Below are 10,397 nucleotides of genomic sequence, written 5' to 3' on the forward strand. Positions count from 1 at the left end.
CCTCAAACTGCCACCAGCATCTCTTCTGCGTCAGGCATGGCTGAGATTGCACTAATCAGGTGACGATCAGAGACAAGTTTAAATTATTTTGTTTTGAAATTAAACAAAATATCCACAATTCCTACTTCAAGAATTGGTTTTGGATATACAATACAGCAGCATACTGAACTGAAGGTCTGGGGTGTATTTTAAATAAATGCCTGCCACTCTACTTATGTTCTAGAAATTTAAATGAATTACCACAAAAATGTACAACTCCGAAGAATGACAGCCCTGCAGTAAAGGTTGGGTTAGATCCATTATTTTATTTGCAGATTAACAGACAAGAATGTGCTGCCATTTCAGCAACACAAACGACATGGAAAACACTGACATCACTGCCCTACCAGACACTTAAATATAGGAAGCATCAAGCTGGCTCAGTTCAACATAGTTACAGCAAACATCATTCAGCTGAAGTTCTGCATTAAAAACATGACTATTGGATCTTTGGTCACAGTCTCATTATTGTTGCACACGTCACAATCGTGTTGGCTGCATGCCACTATGTCTGTTTTTAGACGGTCTCATTGTTCATGCCACTTTGGAAAGCCATGCCTCTACACTTCCAATGTCAGCCTCGCCTCTGTCCCCTTTGTTCCCTTGTGCACTGCACTCCACAAACTCAACCTTCATCGGAGCCTGGGAAAAATCAAACTCCTTTCCCTTCTTTCCTAAAGGCAGCGCACCCCCAGTGCTGGAGCCATCCAGAGATTTTGGTGCACCGGAACGAATCATCCTCAGAGTGTTGCTGAAGACAAGAGAAAATAAAATATGGGTTAAATCCAAAGTGGCAAGTGGAAGAGGCCAAACACAAACAAAGCGAACAGTTCACTTGCAGGGTACTGGCATTCCTAAACAGACATGCTCAAGTGGCATCACGGCCAGATATTTTATAATCACTGGAAAAGTTCAGACAAACTACATGTATATAGTTTTAAAAATACTAAGCAATAAGGCTTTAATGATGGTGACAGATGGTTCAGTGGTTAGTACTGCTATCTCATAGCACCAGGGACCCAGGTTCGATTCCACCCTCAGGCAACAGTCTGTGTGGAGTTTGCACATTCTCCCCATGTCTGTGTGGGTTTCCTCCGGTTTCTTCCCACAGTCCAAAGCTGTGCAGGTTAGGTCCCTAGGATGTGCAAGCTGGGTGGGTTAGTCATGGGAAATGCAGGGTTACAGGGAGCAGGCTTGGGAGTCGGATACTCTTTGCAGGGTCAGTGTGGACTTGATCGGCCAAATGGCCAGCTTCCACAGTGAAGGGATTTTAAGATTCTAGGTGAAGATGATGTATGTTGATGTAGGCAAGTTCTAAAATTGCACTTTATCATCCAATAGGGAGGGAATCAATTTTTTCAGCTGGTGCCCATACTCCACTTTGAATATTGTACAGTTAAGATTTTATAAATTTAACCATAGTCAGCAACTTATACATTATTGCAAATGAGAAAGCGTAGAGATTAAAGAGAGATTAATACGTTTGTGCGGAATCTCTCTGCTGTTGCAGAAATGCATGTTGTTCAAACAGGACAATACCATTACTGGCACACACACTTTTATGAATCCCAACCACTTATAAAAAGTTGTAAGGGGCAGCACAGTAGTTAACACTGCTGCCTCACAGCAACAGGGACTTGGGTTCAATTCCAGCCTTGGGTGATTGTCTATGTGGAGTTTGCATGTTCTCCCAGTGTCTGGGTGCTCCGGTTTCCTCCCACAGTCCAAAGATGTGCAGGTCAGGTGAATTGGCCATGCTAAATTGTCTGTAGTGTTCAGGGAGTGTAGGCTCAGTGATTAGCCATGGGAAATTCAGGGTTATGATCATAGTGCATGGGTTGGGTCTGGGTGGGATGCTCTTCGGAGGATCAGTGTGGACTCAATGGACCAAATAGCCTGCTTCCACACTGTAGGGATTCTGTGAAATCTTCTGCGGAAAGCCAGGATTCATTGGAAAAAATTGGGATTTATCCTTTCCAAAAAAAATGTTGTGGTAAAGGCCAACACTTTTTATAAATAATTAAGCTTGCACTGTTAAAATTTGACAGTGGATACAATTTGTGATGCACAAATTGTGAAGCAAGCTACAAATTAGGAACAGGAGTAGGCCATTCAACCCCCTGAGCCTACTCTGCCATTCAAAAGATCGTGGCTTTATGTTCCAACCTACCCACTGTAACCTTTCACCCCTTTGCCAAGCAAGGAACTACCTCTGCCCTAACTGTGTTCAAAAACTCTGCTTCCACTACATTTTCAGGACAAAGGTTCCAAAGATTCATGACCCCCCCAAAGAAAAAAATTCTGTCTTAAATGGACAAACTCATTCTTTTTTTTAAAAAAACAGCGCCCCCTAGTTCTAGATTCTCCCACAGTAGGTGGCACCCTTTCTATAGCCATCCTGTGAAAGTCCCACTGATTCCTACAAGTTACAATCAAGACACTTCTTACTCTTCAAAATGGCGTGAATACCCGCTGAAATTGTTCAACTTTCTCTCATAAGTAAACTACCCTTTCCATCCAACAATCTGGTAAACTTTCACTTAATTGCATCTAATACAGCCTTCCTTAAATAAAGTGACCAACACTTTGCACGGCACTCCAGGTGCGGTCTCACCATGCCCTGTATAACTGAGGTTTAACCTCTCAAGCCTTGTATTCAATTCCCTTCTCGATAAACAATATTCTATTCGCTTTCCTAATTACTTGTTTCCAGCATTTAATTCTGGGAAACTCAATTATATTGAATATTCAACAGATATTTACAAGGATGTAAAGACAACCGGCCTTTGAGATGATGAATAAATGTTCATTGCAATTTGTGCAATGATATACAGTTGTTCTCTTTGCAGGTTGAGACAATATTATTAAGATATTTCTTCATTTGAAAAGGGAGAAGGTAGAACTTGATTCGAAGCAGTTTTGAATTACAGAAGAACGTAATTTTTCTTCATCAACTACCACTGAGGATTTCTTTGGCAAACATCAGATTGTTCTTTCAGTACAATTATGTTAATTACCACTGATGCAAAGAGTTGCATTTTGTACTGACACTGCAGTTCCATAGCAGACTTGCTTGAAGTAGTGCTGGCTCGCACGATTAGATTTAACACGTTGCTGCAGAAATATTATCCAAGAACACACAGGATATAGGCTGCATGTGAAGAATGAGGGGAACGTTCACTAACACATACAAGATTCTGAAGGGATAGGGGTTGTTTTCAATATTGAAAACAGATTGCAGAATCCCAGGACAAGGGGCCAATCATTTAGCACTGAGAAGACAAAAAACTTCAGGGTTGTGATATTTTGGAATTCTCTGCCCTACAGACTTATGGATGGTATGTCATTGAATATACTTAAGGCTAGAATAGAGCTGCTGATTTCTGAGGGAATCAAATGATACGAAGAATAGGCAGGAGAACTGCAATCGAAGCCCATCATCATTGTGTTTGTACTGAATGGAGCAGCAGGCTCAATGAGCCATTTAGTGTACTCCTGAACCTATCTGAAATCAGATGGAAATCCCTTTACCATTCCAGCTGAATTTTCTAAGGAGTTACGTTAAGACCCACCCTGTAGATCTGCAATCACACAGTCACCATTTCAAAGGTTGAATGACTTGCAGTTCTGTGAAGCTGTAAAGGACTTACAAAGGGCATTAATGATTCTTGACTATTAATTCTCTTATTAATATCAAGTTGGCTCGAATGGTTTTTTTTGGACAAAGCTCACACTGCAGCTTCCACAAGAAAATAAGCATTATACATTACAAACTTCTAGAAAATTGCATACAGCAACTTAAAACATCTCAGTGTTTCCCAAGTTGTCGAATAAAGAACTATTATAACTTAACCAGGACACACCGTGTCTCTAAAAGCATATAGCAAATGCTCCTGAGTTAATGCTGCCTTTTAAGGTGCTGTATCTCCCACAAATATCTTGCTGATTTTGGTTGATTTTCTCTGGCAAACTAGTCACTGAAGTGCAGAGAATACTCTAAATCTGTTCCCCAAAGAGAGGACTCCTTACAGATCCAATGTTTGTCTCTCAAACGGAGCAACAGAAAGTCTGTAGTAACAAAATTCCTAATCAGAAAGTCCTTGCTCAGTTATTTTGCATTACAACAGCCACATGGTGCAATAATCTGACACTTACAGTTCCTTTTCCAATTGTTGTTGAATTAATTTCGCAGATTTGGCCATGGTAACATCTGAAATTAAACAGTAAACTGAATTAACAAGTTTTTGTGGAACAAACCAACAACTTCATTAATGCTTGAGCCAAAATATATAAAGTGCTACATCTCAGAAACAACCACAACTTGATTACACTTTGTTGAAAGTCTGAACTTGACGTGCTCTGTAACAATTGTCCATCAGGTAAGTGTTCTAACCCGATATCATTTGTTACTCTGTGATTTTAAGCAGGTTCTTTAAAAGCTTAAAACATCAGTACAGATGGTAAGCAAAAAGCCTGACCCTAACCATAAGCATCTATATCTACAACACTGACATATCCAAAGACATAAATGCTGAGGATAAAGTTTCTGAGACAGAACTACCAATTTCTGACTTGCTATGATATACAGCAGAGATGAAACGCTTTCAATATGCACAGATAAAGTATCCCTATTACCACCGCAAAGTACAGAATCTTGACTCTTCCCAACCACAAACTTGGGATAAAATGAACAACCCCTCACATTACATTAATAACTTGGAACAGACAAGCTGCAAACAATCTAGAACATTCTCAGCCAACTTCCTAGTAGGATAACTACTAGATGGTTAGCCTCGACATCAAACTCCAACTGCATCACCAGGCATATAAGCAAGACAACCTTCGACTTACCTTGCTTGTTACAGGCTATTAGGAGGGGAGGTGCATTCTTCACAATCACAGCATCAGTGAGCAACGTGTAAATAAACTCAGCCACATCCTTCACTTCTTTTTGAAACAACACACTGTCCACTACAAAGATAATGGCTCTGTGTGAAAACAAAACTGAAATTGGTCCATGCTCACCATAAATTCTCAGCATTTCATTTAACAGCTCTGCTCCTTATCCAAAGGTACGATCAAAGTGTGGATATAATTTCGCATTTTTGGATTGTAATATCAAGATCACACATGGTATGAACAAGCTGTAGCAATCCAAACAAAAGCTTTGCTTACCCTTAACAAATCAATTGGCAGAGAGGCAGGTAAAACTGGTGGCCTGTCATAAACAGTGCTGCTCGAGATTAAAATTCTAAAACAAATATCCTGTAGAAATGAAAGTTTTTTGTTGTTTGCAGCAGCCATGAAAACCGTTACTTCAGATCTCAGCATTAACCATAATCTCTCATCATGAAGTTCAGATATCTTAAAGCATAAAATAAATTTTGTGGAGTGAAAAATTTGAAATCAGTAAGGTTTATAGAGTCATGGATTTATAACAATTAGTACAGCATGCCTCCTTAAAAAAAATTGCTACCTTACAGCTCACTGCAGCTTAAAGTTAATTAATTCACTTCTTCATAGATGGTAAAGAAGTTTCTCAGTGTTCACCTAAATCCACAGCTGTACGATATAAAGCATGGTATGGCTCTGTATATCACCTGGCATCAGCTTTGTGCTTCTCCAAATACTGAAGACGTAGACTTTCATGACCAGGGAGGTCATATAAAACAACAGCAGGACCCTGTCAGAAAAAATATCAGAACAACAACTGTCTTGACAAACTAGATTGTTTTGAGCAAAGCAAGTTCTTTGGCATTTACTTGATTAATTCTTGCGACAAATTTCACTATGGATCAAAAGCAGTTGGATATTTCTCGATTCTTAATATTTGGACTGGTATCATTCCAAGAGCTTGCATTGGGAAAGAAATAAAGATTCTCAGAAGTAAAATTACTTTGAGAGTTGGAATCCAACAAAGGTACTGAAGATTTATAATCAACCATATATTGTTAGATTATGGGGATCTCTCATTTTAAGCCCGTAGTTTATTTAATGACATATTCAACAGGAATTCATGATAAATATGAATTTTCTCCTTCTTAATTACACAAAAGAGTCAGCCTATTTGATATTATCATGTATGGAGTGAGGTCTAAACCAACATCTGACTGAGAGGTGAAAGCATCATCAGTTGACTCAAACAAATATTTATCCAAATCAACAACAATGGAGGGAGTCAGAGTTGTATACACCCATAGATAAAATATTTAACTGTTCATTCAATGCTGTCCAGATAGCATTGTTGGAACTAAGGCAGGAAACTCCGCTTGTGTGTAAATTCTTGTCTGATCCAATAACATCAAGAACAGATTACCTGGACACACTCCTCGTTTCTATTTAAGATACCCAGTGGTAAGAAAAATAGCTGTTGCCTTTGCCCAGGTCTGAATAGTGACTATACCTCGAAGGGACTAATTTCCTGCTCAGTGCTTTGGTTGCATCTGACAAACAGGAAAAGGTTCTATAGAAATGCAAAACTTTGAAATAGAATTTGAAATAAAATCAAGTCAAAAAATTGCCTCTATTTGCTCCAAAAATAAACTTATACAGAGAAAAAACATAATATACCTTAGAATAACGTAATGGATCTTTGAAGATGTTGGGGTACTGGGGAGCCATGGTGACTAATCACATCACAGAGCTCCAGCAGCCTCATGTAGAGAAGGAGAAACAGCTCCTCCTACTAAGGGGGAAAAGAACAACAAGGCCCCTTCTGGCGAGGGGAAAATGGGGCTGAGGTATGCACTTGCTAAGTTAGCGCACGTTGGACAACTTGCTAAGGACAGAGTCAGCCTATCTTCAGGAAGGGGAAATCAGGCCTGGCAGATTGACTGGAACTCTTTGAGGATAGATAAAAGAGGAACAAGAGGAGGGTAATCTATTTAGATTTTCAGAAGGCATTCAATAACGTAGTACATACTCAGAGTTCATACAGAGGATAGATAAAATGGTAGTAGTGAAGGTAGTCTATTGAGATTTTCATAAAATCTCATGAGATTTGATAAGATACCTCACATTCAGAGTTAACAAGGGAGACAGATGAGGGGGAGACAGTAGAGGTAATCCATTTTGATTTTCAGAAAGTGTTTGATCAAGTCCCACACGTCAGGCATCGTAACAATAACAGTACAAAAAAGATTTACAAGGATATTAATGGGTTGGATGGTTTGAGATATAAAGAAAGGTTGGATAGGCTGGGACTTTTATCACTGGAGCAGAGGAAGTTAAGGGGTGACCTTGTAGAGGTTTACAAAATCATGAGTGATACAGATAAGGTGAATAGCAAAGGGCTTTCCCTAGGGTCGGGGAGTGCAAAACTAGATAGCATAGGTTTAACGTTAGGAGGGAAAGATTTAAAAAGGGACAGGAGAGGCAACCTTTACACAAAGAAGGTGGTTCATATGTGGAATGAACTGCCAGAGGAAGTGATAGATGCAGGTACAGTTACAACATTTGGACAGGTTAATGAATAGGAAAGCAGCAAGGGATATGGGCCAAACACAGACAAACGGGACTGTGTAGTTTGGGAAGTCTGGTTGGCATGGACGAGGTGGACCAAGGCATCTGTTTCAGTACTGTATGACTATCTTTTTTTACCTCCAAGTTTCTAAATGTCTGAAGTGGGGTGTAATAGTTAAGGTGATCATGTCAGGTGAATATAGTCAAAAGGCATCAATTATGAAGGTATTCATCCAATTGAAAAGGTAGCACTGCTTATAAAGTTCAAACATCACGCTCATTCTTTCCTGGACATTATCCGACACTGTAGATGTCAAGGGTCAAGAGAAGGGGATGACTTTGCTTCCATTCCTCCCTGCTGTTCGAACCAAGTGTTGTTTCAACAAACCAGCTCTACCAATGGTTTGCATACTTAGACATAGGCTTATTAGTACACACCTACCTTGTCGCTCCTAACCCTGTACAATGCAGAGTTACTGGTTATGGATGTGTGTGTAATCTTAAACTTCCCAGACAATAACTGAAACGAGAAAGAAGAGCTGTCAGATGAGTTGTGGTTTTGTGCATTCCGAATTGTTTTTTTCTACAGAAAAAAAAATGCTGTATTGCATTGGAATCAGACAATTATAGACAACAAAATGTATCTTCATTTCAGAATTTCTAGCGCCTCCCTTAACTGACATTCCCACAGGAAACTGCCCTTCAGCCTGAAAAGCCATTAACCTGAATGAAATCATCCAGAGTTCATTGGTCTATTTGATAACCTTCAGGAGGGGCATGGCTTCACCTTTTTACGAAATTATGGACTGCTTTCATTATTACCGAAATTACCACAGTAGGCCCACTGATGGAAACAATGTGCATAGTATCCTGGTTAAACCCCAGTCTATAGACTCCTCTTCTTGCTTAGCAAACATTCCTCGCCTAGTGCGGCAGTCAATATTACCGTGTGCTTTATCCTTAGCCAAATCTTTCCAAGGAGATCAGAGAGGACAAGTGTACAGGATAAAAAGAGTTCTCACTGCCCCAGCCTTAAAAGATACCAGCCACCTTCCAATTCACTTACTATTAGACCTCACCCAGCCTCTCATTCACAATATTCACGTTTCCACTGACAGTACACCACATCCCCTCCTCTGATTGTGACTACAATGTTGGGGTGCCAGCTTTCAGTTAAGCTGATAAAGTGAGGGCCCAAATGCCTGCTCAGAGGCTTGTAAAATATCTTATGGCACAATTTCAAAGAACCGTAAGGGAGAAATCCTCAGTGAACTGGCTAATATTTATCCTTCGATCAACATTCACCAATTCCAGATTATTTGATGTGGACACATTGCTGTTTATGGGATTTTATTGAAGACAAATTAGCTGCCACTTTCACTACATTAGAACAGTGATTACACTTCCTGATGTACAGAAAAGCAAAAACAGTGCAGATACTGCAAATCTGAAATAAAAACAGAAAATGCTGACGAATTGCAACAGGTTATTCAGGATCTGCATCAAGAGAAACAGAGTTAATGTTGTGAATCCACCTGACTCTTCTTTCAGAGCTGAATGGTGTTCTGAAAATACTGTTTCATAAAGTACTGAGAATGCTTTCAGATGTGTGATAGTTGCGGACAAGTACCATATAAATGTAAATAGTTTTTTCCCTTTATATAAAAAATCCCTGTGGAATAAGATAGCATACTCTCCTTTACAGCATCCCTTTAGACACCTGGCTGTGAATTCAGCCCAGTCCACCGAGACTTCATGCATTTAGAAAATCTGTACAAATCTGCCACTTCACGCCATTGACCAGTCTAAGATCTGGGAAGAGGCATGAAGACAGCACTTGATTCCCCACCATCCCTGTGCTGCAGACAAAGCTAATGGAATAATTAGAAAACACTTCCTTTAACAGAAGCAATATCCCTTACCTCCACCACTACAAAACACCTCACCACTGTGGAATACAGCCCACAGCAAGACACACAAAGCAGTATGTAACCACATATACCTCACAGCCGTGTATAGAACAGTATCATTTGCACTGTAAAGAGTCTGCTTCAATGTGTCTATACAGAAAGGGAAATCACAGCAGCGGCAAGCAAGACCATATGCAGATCCTCATTTATGATTCCTGAAGGGGAACATTTCGAGGAAGCATAAAGAACTGCTAAATAAAAAGAAAAGCAATTACACAGAATTCTAGGCAGGCAGTTTACCAGATCAGCATCCACAGGCAACAGTGATTAGGAACGTTTAATTAGGAATAGCATGTCATGCAGTGAAACACTTTAAGCAGTCAAGGTGCTGGATTCCACAAGAATAATGTTTGAGTCTGAAAGAGTCTTACCCTACAGCAAAGTAAAGTCTTCCCAGAATCACACAAACCAGCCAGAAGCACCGCACTCCGACTGCTTTTTCTGCTCCTCAATAGGATAAAAAACACTGTAGATCAAAACATAAAACATTCATCAAATTAAAGGAATAAGAGTGTGGACAATTAAACATGAGCTTATTCTGTCATTTAAAGAAATTATGGCTAATCTAAATCTAGTTCCATAGACCCCTTTTTTTTTCTCCTATCCCTTAATAACTTTATTTACAAAAGCTTTAGATTTAAAACTTAAAACTAACCCAGCATTAACCATGATAATTAAGATAGGAGAAAGTGAAGACTGCAGATGCTGGAGATCAGAGCTGAAAAATGTGTTGCTGGAAAAGCACAGCAGGTCAGGCAGCATCCAAGGAGCAGGAGAATCGATGTTTCGGACATAAGCCCTTTTTCAGGAATGAGGAGGATGTGCCAAGCTGGCTAAGATAAAAGGTAGGGAGGAGGGACTTGCGGGGCGCGGGGCATTGGGAATGTGATAGGTGGAAGGAGGTTAAGGTGAGGGTGATAGGCCGGA

The 10,397-nt window shown here is 39.9% G+C and overlaps 1 protein-coding gene across 1 annotated transcript in view; it reads right to left on the bottom strand.

Annotated features, from left to right (window-relative positions):
• Positions 1-285: 285 nt before the first annotated feature.
• Positions 286-10,397, bottom strand: part of srprb (SRP receptor subunit beta) — an 11,272-nt gene continuing 1,160 nt past the window's right edge. Inside the window, exons 2-7 of the mRNA XM_043701906.1 lie at positions 9,842-9,936; positions 7,943-8,020; positions 5,640-5,722; positions 4,891-5,027; positions 4,195-4,249; positions 286-790 (exon numbers count right to left, since the gene is read on the bottom strand). Coding sequence (XP_043557841.1) covers positions 574-790; positions 4,195-4,249; positions 4,891-5,027; positions 5,640-5,722; positions 7,943-8,020; positions 9,842-9,936 — 665 coding nt within the window. The 3' untranslated portion in view covers positions 286-573. The remainder of the gene's footprint in view (positions 791-4,194; positions 4,250-4,890; positions 5,028-5,639; positions 5,723-7,942; positions 8,021-9,841; positions 9,937-10,397) is intronic.

Source organism: Chiloscyllium plagiosum, chromosome 13 (assembly GCF_004010195.1).
Source record: "Chiloscyllium plagiosum isolate BGI_BamShark_2017 chromosome 13, ASM401019v2, whole genome shotgun sequence".
Taxonomy (NCBI): Eukaryota; Metazoa; Chordata; class Chondrichthyes; order Orectolobiformes; family Hemiscylliidae; genus Chiloscyllium; species Chiloscyllium plagiosum.